Genomic DNA, 18081 nt, shown 5'->3' with positions numbered 1-18081 from the left:
TATAGGGCTCCAGTAATTCCCAGCTGGAAAATAGTGTCTTTCTTAATAAGTGGTCCCTCAAACACCTTTCTGGTGGTGGTAATCTTCTTTAAACACCTTTCTTTTAAAAGGAGGATCAATTTAAAATGCTTGTATCTGCATATACATATTCCTGTACAGAATACAGCAGAAACAGATGGATATGTTAGCTCTTAGAATGAGTTTTTTGCTCGTCTTGTTTGCAAATGAGTCAAGATATGCCGCTAAAATGCAGTATTTTTCATTTAATAACAAATCTGAAAAGTGAGTAAAACCATGATAGCATCGGGTATTATCTTGTGATACCGCTCCACTGGCTCAATACTGCACCATGACAATCTTCATCTTCTTTCTAAACACTCTCACTAGGTGCGCAGAAGATTGACAGGAGAGGTGGTAGGTGGTGCTTTACTGCTTCCAGGAGTTCCTGCTGTCGGCTTTGGCTTTCACTGGCAGTACTGCAGTATGTTTGAAAGCAGAAATCAAAGAGGAACCTTGCAACAGCTTCATAGCAAGGGCAGAAGGACTCTCCATTGCAGGGGGGATGCTTAAGCAGCAGTGGTGGGGTGAGAACTGGTGTGTCAGGAATGAAAGGCCGCACGTTGTAGTGGAGTCTGGCACTCGAGGGATCGGTGCTGCCAATAAAAGGAGCGGGGAGAAGATGATTCAGCTGGAGCAGAAGGGAGCACCCCACCCCACCCCCCAGAGCTCACTTCTCTGTGCGGTGGGATGGCAGGCAAAGAGGTTTAGAATGTATGGCTTCACTGTAGTGCAGTCTTATGTCAGGGTAAGTACTGCAAAATCATTGTCGTCGTATTCACAAATATTTTAGGGTATATGTTCCATGAGCTGCTCTTTCTGCCCTTGAGAGGACCACCAGAGAACATTAAATTCCCACCTGTATTTGCACATCCCCGTGTTTAGTTGCATGCCTGGCCATCTGCTGGGTCTGTGAACAAGGGCTGGAAGTCAAACAGAAACTGACCTGAATGCTTCTTACATTTATGTTTCTTCCCTCTACACATTTTTTGCCTTTTGTCTCTTTCAGTAATTCCAGAGAGAATTTCAAAGAGCAAAGGTGACATCTGCAGCTCTATTTCTGGTGATCCAGTCTCAGTCTCCAGCCACTCATAACATTAGTTGTGGTAAAAGGGGGAAAAAAGGAAGGATCAATTCTGTGTAAAACTTTACACCTGCAAGAAGTGTGTTGTTACACTCTTAAGGATAAAATTCAGTTTTGTGCACTAGTTTTTTCCAAGAACCAAGGGCAGATCCTGATTTAAATGCTTAGAATAGGTGAAGATTTTATGCTTAGTAAGATAGGAGTGTATTTTATTCTCAGACATATTCTGCTTGCAGAAAACTTACAGCTGTGCTTGTGTATTTGTATATGCCCTGGTTCTTTTCTGGTGAAGATTTTTCTCTGTAATAGATCAGTCTATGCAGAAAAAGGTCAATCCACTGCAAAGTCAGTGGTTTCTGACACGCTGTGCCTGATGTATTTTTAAGAATGCTGCCCAGAAAGGTAAATGCAGGAGTAGTTTCTACAGGATTCCACAGGAAATTCTTGTGTTTGATACAAAAAGAACAGATTCTAACATTGGGCTGTATTTTAAAAATGTTGGCAGAATTCATTGGGTGTAAACAGAGGACAGCCTGTAAACAGGCTGGAGCGATGGGCTAAGGCCAACTGTATGAGATTCAATAAGGCCAAATGCCGGGTGCTGCACTTGGGCCACAACAACCCCCAGCAGCGCTACAGGCTTGGGGAGGAGTGGCTGGAGAGCTGCCAGTCAGAGAGGGACCTGGGGGTGTTGATTGACAGCCGGCTGAACATGAGCCAGCAGTGTGCCCAGGTGGCCAAGAAGGCCAATGGTATCCTGGCTTGCATCAGAAATAGTGTGGCCAGCAGGGACAGGGAAGTGATCTTACCCCTGTACTCGGCACTGGTGAGGCCGCACCTCGATGACTGTGTTCAGTTTTGGGCCCCTCACTACAAAAAGGACATTGAATTACTCGAGCGTGTCCAGAGAAGGGCAACGAAGCTGGTGAAGGGTCTGGAGCACGTCGTACGAGGAGCGGCTGAGGGAACTGGGGTTGTTTAGTCTGGAGAAGAGGAGGCTGAGGGGAGACCTCATCGCCCTCTACAACACCTGAAAGGAGGTTGCAGAGAGCTGGGGATGAGTCTCTTTAACCAAGTAACAAGTGATAGGACAAGAGGGAATGGCCTCAAATTGCGCCAGGGAAGGTTTAGACTGGATATTAGGAAGCATTTCTTTACAGAACAGGTTGTTAGGCATTGGAATGGGCTGCCCAGGGCAGTGGTGGAGTCCCCATCCCTGGAGGTGTTCAGAGTCGGGTCGACATAGCACTGAGGGATATGGTGTAGTTGGGAACTGTCAGTGTTAGGTTAATGGTTGGACTAGATGATCTTCAAGGTCTTTTCCAACCTAGATGATGCTGTGATTCTGAGGACAGTAGGGTGCTAGAGGAACCCTGCCTAAATTCCTTAAATTTAGAGACTTTAAATCACAACCTTAATGTTCCAGTGGAAGTGTTTTTTGAAAATAATTTTTAAATGTGCTATCTTTAATAGTGTCTGATAATTTATTTTTCTGCAAAATTTTATAGGTGTTGGCAAAAATCAAAAGAAGATAACTGCTTTCACCATAGAAGATGGAAGGCCAGTTCTTTACAGCGCTGGTGGGTCTTTGCCTGCTGAAAATTTGTGTGTTCCTAAAACAGCTTGAGGATAATATCCTATGCTCATTTTACTTATGTTATCATGGGTATTTTAATTTCCTTGAGTTTGCTAGTTTGGGTTGGAAAATAACTCATTTCACCAAAAAAAGAAAGAATAGAGAGGGAAAAAAATAGTAAAAATAAAGATAAGTAAAAAAAGTCAATTGAGTGTCTGGTAATTAGTTGAAGAGATTTCATCTCTTCTTGCTGGTGCTTTATCTGAGTGTATGATATGCTTATTCCTCAAGGAACACCTTTTCAAATACACTGTCAGAGTTACTTTAGAATGTTTAGTCTTGTAAACAACATGTAATTAAATACAGAAGGCCCAGGTTGGATATAAGTCTTATCCAAAATTGGCTAAATTTTCCTTAAATTTATATGTTAGTTTTTTTCATCTGCTGAATAGTCCTTTACAGTAATACACATAGCATGATGAAATGTCCTGAAAGGAGGCATTATGCTTGTCTTAAGAAAAGTTAATTGCTAGTGGAGTTTACTGAATGCTATTTCCCTGTTTACAAAAGCAGCAGAGGTTATTAGACCCTGAGGATCAAACAGAAATTGCATCACATGGATGAAACTGACTTTGAAATGCAGAGTTGACCCAGACTAAATTGCAAATTTGTTATGTACTCTTGGCTCTCCTTGTATCAGATTGAGTTTTACATCAGATTATCAGATTAACAAATATTTTTTGCATAGTTTTGCAAAAGTAGAAATGAAGTAATTCTGTGTTTTCTTTTTCCTATTAAGAAAAACTTTGTATCTCAAACCATGGAAACATTGCATCTGCTCAGGCCAGCTTTCCAAATCCTCCCTCTGTTCCCAGGTTCTGTCTTAATAACTTCTTTGGCAAAGTCCATAATCCCCTGTTGATGGGGGGACCTTTTGGGGAAACAGTGATCTGCCCTAGGGGACCTAATTCAGCAGGAATGGTTCTCTCTGATCATAGTGAAACCTTTCCAACCTCTGCACCTAGGTTTCCTTTTCACAAAAGCTGCAGCTAAGGGAAAAAGGAGAGTTTGTGTGCACCTGTGTCCTGTCAGGAGTGAGGATGTGGACACATCCAGACATAGGAACTGGTATCATGCCAACATCTGGCCTTATGACCAAAGCTCGTAATTCTTTGCAGTCAGGGATCTGCACAAGCCAGAGTTCGCAGCATTTTGTCTCCCAGCAACAATAAGAATTCAGGGTCTTCTTAGCTATGTTGTGTACTCTTTTATTGGCTACTCCTAGAAATGAGAGGGTTTCAAAGTAAAAAATAAATAGCAAACAACCTATACTCAAATGAGTAACACAGAAAAATACGCTCAAAACTACGTGTTATATGTCTCCCGTCTTGCTGTAAGTCTTTCTAGGCTCTTCTTGACTACGTAACTTCTTACAATATTTAGTAAGTAGTTTTGCAGGGTATAATCTTTTGCTGATGGAGTGTCCTACCACTTTGTCTCTGATTTCTTTTATCCTACAGACAATTTGAACAATTTAACACATGAAAGCATTTTAATTTTTAGTTACTTTATATACCTTATATTTCAAAAGTAAAATCATGAGTCCTTTTATTTGTCTCTTTAATACATACATAAGTGAATGGTTGCAACTCTTCTGCCTTTTGGACTTGCTTCAGAAGAAAGGAAAAATCTGTTTATATTCATGGGGCTTACTCCATACCAACTAAGGACCAGCTCCAGTTACATTGATATACTCAGAGTACCCTACCCTCATCTGTTCTTTTCACACCATTTAGGACCAAAATCTGAATTAAGCACATGTGTAAGTCTTTATCTAACTATATACCTGCATGGTTTCTCCCATTGAAATGAAGGGAACACTTCATGGAAGCAAAGATAAACACATGCATCCATCTTTGCAGTGTGTGGGCATAAGAACTAAGATTAGTTATGAAGTTATACACCAAGGTATTATTTAGTCAATGTGTTTGATCCCTAGTGCTATGCAAAAATAAAAGCATCTTTCTGAGTTTGAAGTCTAATGAATGTATCTATCAAAAAAACCCTGTAGATGCATAACAAAAAAATTTCAAAAGAGTTTGAAGCTACATGAAAGGAGCACACTTTCATTGAGAATGAAAACTCAAGGCTCTATAAAGTAAGTGATCTCAGTCTTTGAAAGGAGAGATTACAGGCAAAGAATATATTTGCTTTCTTAGTTCTGACTGGGCTTTTGCTTTTGCAAGATGAAAGTCCACTTGTCTTTCCTTTCGTATTATTCATCTTTGCCTAGATTCTCACAGAATTTTGACTTTTTTCATCTAGGTTTTAAGGCCAAGGTCTTTGTTCAGAACACTGTCCCTCCACAGAAAGCTACTGATTTTACTGGGCCTTTTAAAAACACAGCAGTCTGCACAGATGTCTTTCTTTCCAGTTTGTCCTTCAGAGGATGGTGAAAAAAATGTTTGGAAACATATCTACCTTTACTGCTAGAATTCGTGATAAACTATAATTTTTCTTCTTGTCTGTACACTACAGCAACTATAGTCTGCTACTTAAGAAAGCTCTAATTTTAGTATGAAAACGAATGAAAGCCAGAGCGCTTGCAGGGTTCCACATTTGGTGGCCAGGTAGAAGAGCTGAGATCTGTATGCAGGGACTCCTGTGGGGTCATTTCATAGAATCATGGAATAAATCACAGAATGGTTTGGGTTGGAAGGGACCTTAAAGACCATCTAGTCCCAGGGGCAGGGACACCTTGCACTAGACCAGGTTGCTCAAAGCCCTGTCCAACCTGGCCTTGAACACTTCCAGGGAGAGGGCATCCACAGCTTCTGGGCAACCTGGTCCAGTGTCTCACCATGCTCATAGTAAAGAATTTCTTCCTTTTATGGTTCTTTACCGCTTACTGGTAAATAGCCAGTACTAGCTGAGTTTTTGTGGAATTGCACTGACTGACTTGTCTCTTAAGATTTTCACTTTAAACAGCTCAAAACACTCATGGTTTTCTATAGGTGACAAATAATAGTGTTTAATCTGAAAGATAAACTCATTTGTGAACACGCTGAGGTTTGAGATTGAGTTCATAGATGTCCTTCATGGCAATTCCTGATTTCAAACGCCTTTGCACTGAACTGCTACTGGTGATGATGCAGAGATGGGGCTGGTGCTGAGCAACCCACGGTGCCTCCAGGACACCAGTGGCAGGACCCACATCACCCTCTGCTTCGAGTGGTTTACTCAAAGCTCATACCCAGCGCTCTGTGGTGTTTAAACCCAAGTTGGGAAGCTGGCCATATGCTGGTTTTATTCCCTAATTAGCTCTCGCCATCACATAGCTCCTCTCCTTACACAAACCAAGTTAAGCCCATAACACAACCTGGGGCATGTTGAAGGCTTCTGGAAAACCTTTTTCCATATCTTGGTCTTCAGTGCAACATGCCTGTAGGAATCCTGTTAGGGAAGGGGCTGGAGTCTGCAAAGAGCAGAACGGGGTCCCTCCCTCTCCCTTTTCCACCCTATGACCATGTCTAAGGCAGGCCAGGACCCCAGCAGAGGACCAAAGGAGTTTTTATCTGTTGTGAAGCTCCACAATTGGGATCAAAGAGGGATAAAAGAATTTTATTTTCCCCATGTGTAAAACAAGGGTAATACTTCTGTATTTGACAGAAGCATTATGGTAAGCGACCACTGATGAGAAAAGGGTCAAAGTAACACATCGGTTTTAACTGAGGTTCATGAAGCATACCTCTAGCTGTCTGGGTTCTGGTTTGCAGGATGCCCCTCCAAACCACCTCTTACCGGTAGCAATTTGTAGCTCCATCAGAGCCTCCAACAGGGAGTCTCTACCTGGCAGCACTGACAAAGCAATGGCCCTTCATTAAGAAATGCTGATAGGTAAAGGACATTGTTAACCTCAAAGTTTAAGAGTAAACATCCAAAAACATGGTTATTGTGCTCCTGCCAGAACTTAACGTTCCAGATGCCTGGTAACACTGACTTTCTTTTTATGACAGTGACTGTGGAAGTACACTCCTATTGTGCAGTGTGTATATTGTGCAGTATAGCTGCCAGGAGGCTTGTTTGTGTGGATATTGTCTACACAGTCAATACAAATTTGTCCTTTCTTAATAAGAACTGTACAGCTCCACTTCAAGCTTCATGACTCAAAGCAGCAGACACTGGGGTATAACAGATCTCCACATCTCACCTGTAGTGAGGTCTTCACAACTATTTCCGAATATTATGAACAGATTTAAAGATTAAGTGTATTTAAATAGTAACTACATACACGCTGTAAAACATGTAGACTGCCATATTTTCCTGTATTTCACATAAGAAAATAACTGGTATTTTGTTCACAGCCTTCAGCCGTTAAAGTGGAGAAGACAGCTAAGAACAAGGTACATGCAAATACAGAAGATGACTTAGTTTTTCACATAGAGGTGAAACGTATTTTCTGCTGAAACAAGGCTACAAAGCGTTATAGCTGCGTCCTCTTTAATTCACCACTTCAGAGCTGAAGGGATCATTACCAAATAATCAGCAATCTGCAGTAGGCACATCAGGATATTTTAAAAGTTTTTCTGTTGCTCACTCCACATCCCATATTATCATTATGGATAGAAAAGGCTATTCCTGCAGCTCCGTCCAGCTACTTGGCAACGCAGCTTCGAGTAACACAAGAGTCACACAGAGGTGATGAAACCTTCTTCACCTTCTGTTATACACTAGTCTGCATTCAGCGTAACTACCTGATGGCAGAGTACTGACACTGATGCTAAACTGAGCTGACACATGGATGAACCATCTATTTTCTTTTGGAGTACACAACTTTGAAGATTTAATTTATTCCAGGAATCACTTAAATTAAATTCAGGTATTTCCCTTGACAGTAACAGCATTTGTTGACACTGGTAATACTTAAAAGTTGTGGGTGGTTGCTTTTTTGGGTTTTAAATATTCACTTTTCATTCTAATATTTTCAGTTTTAAATTGAAATAATTGCCTATTCCTCCAACATTAGTTTTTTAGACACCAATAAAAGATTAGTCTTAAGACTTAAAAAGACTTTTCAAGAGTTAACTTCCCCCATATTAAAATACAATGAAAAAGAAGTAAACACAAAATTACAAAATTATGGAAAAACAAAAAAAAAAGAAAAAAGTTTATTTCCAGATATACAAAACACCTATTCTCTCATTTCTCCATCTTCTTCCTCTTCTTCCACACCTCTGATGTACAAGACATTATTGCACCTGTAAATAGAAACAAAGAATTCCCTTTACTATAAGTGTTTTAATTTTCCACCCCTTATATACATTACTTTAAGCATTTTCGTGCTTGAGTGTAGCCTTACAAAAGACAAATTCTGCATAACAAATTGCTGCTGTTGACCTTGTACAGCTTTCCACAGAGTTCATAACAACTGCAAAAGCATCAAGTTTATAAAAGCCGTAACTGGTTGACAATGCTGTAGAAGAAATTTTTACGCTTAGGTTAACAGTTCTGGTCAAGTTTAATTTCCAAGCACGCAAAATGCTTTCAGTAGCAAACCACTAATATACTCTACTAATGCCAAGAGATTAATAGATGTACAATAATCTGGAAAAGAGATTGTTAATACTTCTTCACAAATATTTCAAAATTCATGTTTCCTCCCCTCACAGCCTTCACACTTAGCATGTTAGTTAGACAAGAAATGCAGCACCTAGTAATACAAGTTTTAATGCAAGTGATAGCAAGATTTAAAGAAACCCTGCCTTTGCCATAAATATCCTCATTACCTTATCAAAACTTCACCCAGATGTCCAGACAACGCACCGTCTATATACTCCTCTGTGTTTGCAAGCTGGAGAAAGAAACCAGCAAACCTCAGAATATTTATAACAGAAGCTTCTCAAAGCACACCGGGGTTTTCCCCCGCAGCCCGGCTACAGCGAACGGAGGGAGGCCGAGCGACCCCGCTCCCACCCGACACAGCGCCCACCAACAAGGTACCGCTTCGAAGCGCCCCGCTTCGCCCCCCGGGCCGAGGCCCAGCGCCACCCCCGCCCCAGGCCCCTCACCTGCTCCCGCCCCTCCGCCGCCGAGCCCGGCCCTCACCTGCATGTTCATATAGCCGTCGACGGAGACCAGGTAGCCCTTGTACTCCATCCCCCACTTCAGCTTCACCATCACCGGCTTCCCCGTCAGCCCGTTCAGGAAGGGCTTGGGGTTGAGGGGCAGGCTCTGCCGGGGAGAGCAGCCGGTCAGTGCCGCCGCCCCCCGCCCCGCCCCGCCCCGCCGCCTCAGGGCCGTTAACGGCCGCAGCTCCCGCTGCCCGCGTGCCCCTCCCCGCCTTCCGCTCCCGCGCGCGGCGCGGACACCGCTCTCACCATGGCGACGCGGCGCGCGGCAGCAGCCCGACGAACACAGGCCCACGCGGGAACCCCTCGTGCGCGCCGCGGGCTGCGAAAGAATGGGAGCTGCGGCGCGGCGGTTCCCCTTCCGGGAGCGCCGCGCTCACCTCTGACCCCTCACCCCGCCGCGCCGCGCTTTCAATAGGCTGAGGCGCCCTCACGCGCCAAGTGAAAAGCGGGGCTGCCCATTGGCTCGGCGGCGCCCCGGGCCGCTCTCATTGGCTGGGCTGACCGCCCGCCTCCCCTGTCCTCTGGCGAATCGCTGCTGCTGCCGGCCGTTCCGCGCTTGCAGGGGCGGGGGTAGCGCCGCGCCGCGGCTGCCGGGCGCCTCGGGCCGCCATCCCGGGGCGGGGGAGCCGGCGGTGGCTGGCGAGAGGCCGGTGCCTTCCTGCGAACTGCAGGCCCGTAAGGCCTTTCCCTCCCGGCTTGTGGCCTCTTCGGCACCGCACGGCCCCGCAGGCCCTAAGGGGCCGGTTTCGCCCCCCTCAGGCCAGCAGCTCATTTTGCCGTGGAAGCCAGACGGCCGGAGCAGCAGCTGCCCGCCTGGCTTCTGAGCAGTCGAGCGTGTGCGTGCCCTTCCCAGCAGGGCGGCGGTTGCTTTTCACCCGGAGCTGTAGCAGCCTAGAGGGCCGCGTTCGGCCCGGCGGCAGACGGCCCGGCCGATCCCCCTCTCCCTCCGCGGGGGCTCTCCGCGCGGAGGCAGCGCTCAGCCCGCGGCGGCCGTGGCACGTAACGGGAGGCGTCTGAGGCTCCTGTGCTGCTGTTACCTGCGAGCCTTGCGGGCCGTGACAGCGGGGCGACATCGCTTCGTGTACAGCAATAAATTTGCAGGCTGGCGCGGTTCAGGTTCTTCGCGTGCACGGATAGAAAATCCGAGAGCGTAAAAGATAAATGAGTGATGTCCTTGCCAATGTGCAAGTGCTCTGCTCAGTCTCATTTGACTCCCAGGTGAAGAAGCTGCCAGAGCTTTTCTTGGCTGTGGAGAGCAGCAGCCTGTGTTCGCGCTCATGAAACATCAGTCCTGCTCCAGCTATAATTTGTGACTCTTAATCTTTGACAGGCAAATATGTTGAACCAACGTTTGTACTGTTCACTAATTTGTCACGTCTATGCCAATGTCTTGTACTACTCTATGAAGTCATCTAATGCACAATGTCTATTTATGCACGTATATATAATGCACAGTGTTCCTGCATACAGCATATTCCCTTCATCTTTAGATGCTGAATGTGTAAAATGTATATAAAGGACTACCTTTCTGTAACAGAACTATTAAATTTTTTGTGCACTTTACCTTCCAAAGTTCAGTCTAGTGCCCTAGTGTTGAAGCAAAACCATCATCACCTGATTAAATCTCAGTGTTTAATGCTGTCAACTCAACAACCTACCTTTTCCAGATCCAGACTGTCTTCACACACAGTGGTTGTGATACTTTTATGGATGTGTAGGAGTGAATAAGAGTTGGAATTTTAAATCTTTTTAACTAGCATGTATCAAAAGTGCCCTCAGATACTTGTTTCCATGATCATTAGAAATGAGTGTGATTTTCTTTTAAGGTGTATTGGATGGGCAACAGAGGCAACCTCAAAATTATGCTAATAGTCTTCCTGGTAGCGAGACTCACTATGGGCCAGCTGAAAGAGTAACTAAGTTATAAGATTTCTGTAAGGAAGTCTCTGTTGAGACTATATAGGAAAAGCATGAACTCAGTGGCAAATGGTATATCTAGCAAAATCATGACACTTGGAGTAAAGAATAGCTGATTTCAAGTGATAACATGTATAATGTGGCAGAATGCAATGAGCATAGAGTGAGTGTCTTGGATAAAATCCTACTGTGGGAGCAATTTTTGCACTTTTCTGACAATTGCCAAGGCTAAATATGTATAGCTGTGAATGGTAATATAACAGGATTGGTATGTTATCTGTAAACAGCACTTCTTATTTTTACATATGGAACCAACTTTGATCATAATGTCTTCTACCCACGTTGGGAAACCTTTTTGTGTACCAAGAAATGCAGGAGCAATTACATTCAGCTTTCAATACACTCTGTTCCTCTGACAGATGAGTAAATATTCCAGCCCTGTTGTTATAAAGTTATTAAAAACCAGAAGAATTTCCCAGGGTCATAGATGTCAGCATAGAAGTCAGAGAGCAGGAGTGCTTGACTTCCAGTTTCATAATCAGTGCATGAATTCATGCGTCAATAATCTCATCAGCTGTAGACTGGGTCTGCAGCGATTTTGTGTGGCGGTGGGGTAGGAAAGAGTACTGAAAGCACAGAATGCGTGACTACATCTGATGTAGTTAACTGGATAACTTGGTTAATCAGGAAACAAAATAGCCTGTGCTTTTTTTTTTCCTCCTGTGAGGAATTTGCTGTTTACCTTGTTGACTGAATCATTCTGACTCAGTTTGCTTACGTGGGTCTTCTCCTGACCTTCAGCACAGGGGTGAAGTTCACCTTTTGTCCTCTTTGTATTTCCCCCTGTAATAGGGGAAGTAATCGCTTGCAATCTTTTCTGCCTTTGGGCCAGGGTATTTAGGCTGCTGCTCAACAGGAAATGAGCAGGAAAGGGTTTTTGTCATAGATTAATATAAACTTTAGATCTTGGGTGGATGGATAGGATTTTCTTTTACAGCTCGGGGATGGGAATTTAGCATGACTGCCTACACTCTGTTCCTAACAAAGCACGTTAAGCAGCTGGACATCAAACAGCAGCAGCATTTCTGGTGGAGGGACTCATTAGATGGCGTTATCTGTGTAAGTACAAATGCTCACTGACATCATTAACACACCATAATGCCAGGCAGAGAGGGCTAGCCCCTGTACCCTCACATCGCTGAGAGAAAGTTGAGCTGCCCAGAAATATTTCCTGATTGAGCTGAGTTGCCGAGACAGGAACTCCCAGCAGTAACCCCCTTTGCCTGCCATAAACACATTTCTTAAGGAAACTCAGAGCTGCCCCCTGTTTCAGCTTCTGGGCTGCACATTTAGTGACCATCCCATGCCTTTTCCTAGAAATATGCCAGTGTAAATGGGGTTTTGCTCTGCTGCACTCTTCTCCCACATCAAGCAAGTTATTTCTGATACCACACAGTTCATCTCCACCAGAGTAGTAGCAGCAGCAACTTTGCCATCGCACCAAAGACACCATGAGGTGGGCACTGGTTGCAGTCGGAGAACTTAAAAGCAACTGTGTAGGGCACAGCCCTGAATTAAGAGTGGGGAGAGCTGAGTTAACAAAACAGGAAGCTCCACCAGGAGACAATACCTTCAAAGGACAGGTTTGCATCAAAATAAATCCAGGGTAGTAGCACAGAGTTAGCCCTGCTATGCGGTGGATGAACCTCAGCTTCTGGTTCTGTTGGGTTCATAATTGACAAAGCCATGTAAGAACCTGCTGCTCTCCCCATACGAACCTGTCCCAGGTGAAGATGTACCACCCTCCTTCCTCCCCCTTGCCAGGCTCCCAGACTGCGGTGTCTGGTTCTTGAAAATATTCAGTGATATGATGCCTCGGTCTAAGCTAGACGGTTGTTCAGTAGCCTTGTGCAGACCAGGAGCTGATTTCTGAGAAGCTCTCTATTCTACTGGGGGATGCAGTGGTTATGACTCTTACGGACCCAGAAGGGTTTTGAGGCTGTGTGCACCCTTGGAGGGTTTTGCTGCTGTAGCAATACTGCTAAAATGTGAAGAGGATCTAGGACTCAGGCTAAATCTTGCCATGAAATAAATTTATTTTTCCTTCAGCAATAGGCATAGTGGAAGATTTGCAATTATAAATCATACTGTAATGGAGAATTTGCTCTTGCCCACAAATTTTCTGCAGAAAGTATCTGATGAAGCTTTGTCTAAAAATCTTTTTCAGTAGAAATACAAATTTTTTGTATGTGAAAAAAATCTTTATCAGTTATCAGCTCTTGGTGACTTGGGAACTGCTGTGGCAGTATGTGTGGATTGTTGACAACCCTCACATAGGGTATAATCCTGACCTTCTGGGTCTTTGCCAGAATAAAACGGTTTCTCTTCAAGCAGTATTTGCACAGAGAGCTCTGCCAGTAAAACTTCTTTCCTCTCTCTGTTGATGATTTGTGACTTTAATAACACCATCTTTGATCAAATCTCCATGAATGAGGCAATAACCATCCAACACAGACCTTCACCATGGATCAGGACTGGGATCCAGTAGGTAGTGGGTGACATCGGGCTTCAGAAGAATGGGGGGTCTGTAATTTCTGAGATCCTCATCAACCGAACCAAAGCTGAGCTGTGGTATAGGGGTGGGTATACAGAATCCAAATGCTAGGAGCCACAAAACTGGTTAGCCTGTTTCAGGTTTGATCCAAGTAACATGCCTCTTTCCGCATGCCACCACGTTTTCATCTCAGTGTAAGGCTGTAGCCTAGAATAGATGCTCAGTCTTGCTGAATAACGCTTGGAAACAGCTGAAGGGAAGGGCACAGGGGAACCACAAAAAAAAAGAGACTTGCCATCGGCCCTGCATGCCCGGCAGTGCCTGGCATACTAATGTGAGGAAACACAAGTGAGATGCAAAGTCTGTTTGGGGTGGACTTGCCCAGCAAGCAGAGACCTTGCTGTGAAGGAATCCCAGGGCAGGAGGCAGAGATGAGCCTGGGAAGATGGAAATGGAGGATTTCTTCTTGGGTAGAGGATTTATGGGCAGTTTCAGATCAACACAATGCCTTTTTACTGCAGAGTGGTGTCAGTAAAATGAGATTTGGGGGGTGACAGGTGTGTGCTAACTAAAGCCCCCAGATCTTGATGGAGTCACAACAATTTTTTGCCCCTGCCATGGAGGTTTGCCAGAGTGGCTCTGCTGTGAACCTGTCACCAGGCTGGGGCTGTGCCAGTGAGAAAGGGCATGGGATGGCTATTGTACAGAAATTACAGGAACATTAAAGCCTCCTTTTATGCATATTGAAAACCTTTATTTATCTGTGCAAATAGTATTCATGCAAATTATGCAGCTACACTAAAGAGAGGCCCTTTAAGAATGTGTCTCTGTAAACACAGGTTCCTTTGCCAAGAAATAATGGGACTTCCTTAATTATCAGCTGTTATCTTCTGCTTTTGGCAAACTTTTGTTGCTTTATGTGCTGTTGTTTCTTTTATCCTTTGACATTAATGAATTGGAATTGAAATTATGTGCTGAGGAAAACAAAGTGATCTGTATAAATAATAAAATTACATTCTTGTGTGTGTCAAAAAGTGGGGGGGATCAAGCATTGTGCAGAAGGAATTTGGAAACTGTGCTTTCACACAAACATCTTAATGGAGACTAATAGCTGTGTAATAGTGTTTTGAGAAATCTGTCTGAGCAGAGCTCAGAAAATGTGGCTGGTGTTGGAGGTTCTCTGTTAGGTGGCAAGCTGTATTTTAACAGAGCAGCTCGTCTGCTGCTTCTCTTGTCCTTTTACCTCCAGCTGTGACTGAAATTCCAGTGGTGGTGGTACAAAACTAACAATAGTTTCTAAACCTTAATGGTCCTTTATTCATGCTGAAGCCCTCTTGGACAAACAGTTATCCTGACACACAGAGGAAAGCAATTTTTAACAGTGAATCTTGTGGGCGAAGAGAAGAGGAAGGAATGGTTAGGCATCTGGGCAGTTGAGTGGGTACATGGGTCACCAGGGGATCACTGGTCAAGAGAGACTAGATGTACAAGAGGTTCCCTCATCATTTCAGAGAAAGAACAGATGGAAACTAGCTGGAGAGGAGAAAGTAAAAGAGATAAATGCTGCTGGGTTAAAAGGAAGAGTTAAATCCAGGATTCCTGGACTTCTTAGAGAACTCTGTCTGAGCCCAAGCAATATTCTGGAGAGACAAGGCAGAGAAGTAGAAGCCTGGGTCCCTAAGAAACCCATGAGTCATCAAGGCTGACTGGCAGCTGTAGGGACAAATTACACCGTGAGGCTTTAATGTGCTGTGATTCTATTAATTTGGCTGGATATGTCTATTCTTGTGATAGCCAAAGGGAAGAGTGATTTGGAGTTGGAGCCTCTGCAAAGTCTGCTGGGCTGTTTGCACCTCTCCCAGGGGAGTCAGAGCTGGTCCTGGGGCAGCTGGACCAGAAAGTCTCATTTCCGGGAAGGGTCTGCAGACAGAAAAAATCCCCAACCCCCCGTGCTCTGAAAATGTTCCAGAGGTGATGTCTGCATTTCATGTTTGACTTGAACCTGAGCCCAGGGCTCACATCTCAGCTGGGATGCAGCAGTCACTGCCCTGCATCTGAGACCAGTGACTTCTGCCTCTCCGCTAAACTGACAGTCCTTTTGTGATGGCCACTCCAGGGCTAGGGAGTGGTGAGGGTCTGCTGTAAAGTCAAACGTATGTGTACAACCTTCCTCATGGAGCAGAGTGGAGGAGAAGCTTTCATGCAGCCAGTTTCTGGTCAGCTACCAGAACCTCAGAGCATCTCACTGCCTGCCTGAAACAGGCAGGAGTCCAAGCTTCAGTAGGTGAGCAAGCTTTTCTCAGACCCCACAAACCCCATAGGCTTAGCCTACCCAAGGTAGGAAGGGAGACAGGGACCAAGAATTAACCGTAGGGATGGTCAGTGAATTAGGGCCAGATGCCCAAGGCAGACAGCACGAAAGACTGAAGCATGGTCAGGGCGGAAGTAACTCGGAATCCCATGGTTTAACACACATCATCTGATGCAAATCCAGGAGAGAGAACATGGCCAAAGCTGTTTATGTTGGGTTTATGCCAACCATCCCCAAATTACCAGTGCCCTGACTTTCATACTTCTTGGGGCAGTGCCCAGCTGTATGTTCTGGGTACACCACAGGAACGCCTTTCTTCAGAATTTTTTTTAAGAGTTTAAAGAGAACTTTAAGAGTTCAGTAAGTTGGAGGTTTGGCCAGCAAAGTTTCCACTGCACTGTGTCAATGGCAACAGTGCTCATGGAGACCAGCTCTACCTGGTTCACTTCTAGCCAGGAGGTCATTGATGTGCTGGTGTTCCCTTGTCACAAGTGCTTTCTGTAATGCTTTTAAGTTGTCGCTTAGTTTGGCATTTTTACTGAGTGCTCTATTAGGTCACTTACAGAACTGTTACAAAGTTTTTTCTGATGTGCACAGAGATTGGGAGCTGGCTTCTCTTTGCCCAGCAGGTGTTTCTGAAGAGGCAGCTGATGTGCCCTGGGCTTCCCCGCTTGGGCACCAAGAGCCTGGAGAGCCACAGGAGCCATTTCAGTGCTCCCGATGGTGCACTGACAATTCGTGATGCTCCTTGCATGCCTTAGGTAACCTGGCCCCACTGCCACACTGCTCCCTTTGGGTCCTTTTCTGTTCTTTACAGTCTTTTATAGCAGCCACTGTTGCTGTCTACACTTGGCATGGGTGGCCTCAACAGCATAGCATGGTCTTAGAGGCATTTACATGGATTTGGTGCCTTCCTTCTCCAGAGCAGTGTCTTCTCTGTGGCAATTTACACTGCAGGTAACAGGAAGGGCCAAATAGGTAAGGGGAGCGTGTTCTTGTAATAGGACCCAGAGATGGTCAATAGAGGGTCCACTCTTCTGCCCCAGAATGCAGTAACAAACACACTACTGACCAGGCAAGTGAAGAGATCAGGCCCTGACCATATTGTTTACTGCAATGCAGGATAGGGATACTTAATCTAGTTTGAGTAATACAAACAATTGAAAAAACCTGCTTCTCTGCCAACAAGCATATTCTGGTTTCTGAGCCGGCTCGTTCTGACCAGCACGTGCAAACTGCGATAAATTGGAGGGTTGGGATATGTTCAAGGGTTAGACTGTGGCCACATTTCACAAGTGTAGCAAAAGGTGTACCCCTAACAAAGATCATTTATTGTGACAATCAAGCCTTTGCTCCAAAGCTCTTTATAATTTTTCCAGAAGAAACATGTTTTAGTTTGGTTTTTTTTTTAAATAAGGGAAAAGGAACCTATTTTTTTCCCAAGCACCATTCTTGGAAATTACCTTCTTGGCTGAAATTTTCTTGAAGAATATCAGCTTGGTGCAGATATTTCCTGCTTTCAGGAAAGCTTTTCTACATATCTGCCTCCTGTAAATGTTTATTCAAACAGTTAAAGGCTGCTAAAGTTATAAGCCACAAAGAAAGAGGAGCTTAGAATGGAAAACAGTGAAATCTTAATAATGGGATTGCCAACATTGCTTTTAATATGGATTTGATACAATAAACGCTATCTTAGATATGAAACTATGGTACCATTTTTTTGCTAAACAATAAACAAAGATTTAGCATATCCATGAACAATGTTGAGTATTTTCTGTCAAATGTTGTATTTCTAAAATTATTCTTAAGGTTGTTTGGTCAGTTGTAGGTTGCAATGGATTGATACTGGTGTTCCTTTCATATGATGCTTCATGTAAGGCAAGTGACTACTTGTTTTGACAGATTGTAAAAGATACGTAATTAGAAGGGGGGGAAAAGGGCTAGTCCATACCTGTGACACTTCATGGATTTACATGCTTCTGTAAATTGGACATAAAATACTTCAGCTCATCTGTGGTTTTGTGGGTTCTTGCTTTAAATGCTCAAGAAGAAGCTCTTATTTTTTATCTCTGGGAAAGGAGATCTAGAGGATTAAATGGTACAATTAATGATTTATTTAACAACAGACATCAAATCCACAGCTAAACAGTCTTGTTTCAGTTTAATTCGCAGTACTATCATGTTGAGACCCCAAGAATTTTAATGGAGGTATGACTTTATATTAAGCAGTTGATAAGATAATTTATGATAGAGTGAAGTGGATGGCAATTCCCATGCCCCTTTGAACTGGGCTGTCCAAGGAGAAGCATGGTCATGGCGGTGGGTGACAGTGTTTCTGGGACACCAGCTCCCACTGTAAGACCCCAGCAGATACTTTACCCATCCAGAAGATAAGAGTGGCCGGAAACCTAACTGCCATGTTACTTGTTCACCATTTAATAACTAGCTGAA

General features: G+C 44.2%; 1 protein-coding gene across 1 annotated transcript; it reads right to left on the bottom strand.

The window, feature by feature from the left end:
* Positions 1-7854: 7854 nt before the first annotated feature.
* SNRPF (small nuclear ribonucleoprotein polypeptide F) lies at positions 7855-9251 on the bottom strand. Its single transcript, XM_074869416.1, has 4 exons — positions 9095-9251; positions 8823-8948; positions 8504-8568; positions 7855-7975 (listed from the first exon to the last, which is right to left on the bottom strand). Exons 1-4 carry the CDS (start codon positions 9095-9097, stop codon positions 7909-7911), a joined length of 261 nt encoding a protein of 86 aa, XP_074725517.1. The 5' UTR covers positions 9098-9251; the 3' UTR covers positions 7855-7908.
* Between the last annotated feature and the right edge of the window lie 8830 nt (positions 9252-18081).

The sequence above is a fragment of the Strix uralensis genome, chromosome 5, assembly GCF_047716275.1.
Source record: "Strix uralensis isolate ZFMK-TIS-50842 chromosome 5, bStrUra1, whole genome shotgun sequence".
Classification (NCBI taxonomy): Eukaryota; Metazoa; Chordata; class Aves; order Strigiformes; family Strigidae; genus Strix; species Strix uralensis.
Note: the sequence above shows the minus strand (reverse complement) of the source record. Positions and strands in the feature narration are given on the sequence as shown.

Coding starts and splice junctions, on each gene's coding strand:
- SNRPF (XM_074869416.1), bottom strand. Junction 8,569..8,822: donor ACGGCTATATGAACATGCAG/GTGAGGGCCGGG, acceptor TTCTTTCTCCAG/CTTGCAAACACAGAGGAGTA. Junction 7,976..8,503: donor CTGGGTGAAGTTTTGATAAG/GTAATGAGGATA, acceptor TTCTATTTACAG/GTGCAATAATGTCTTGTACA.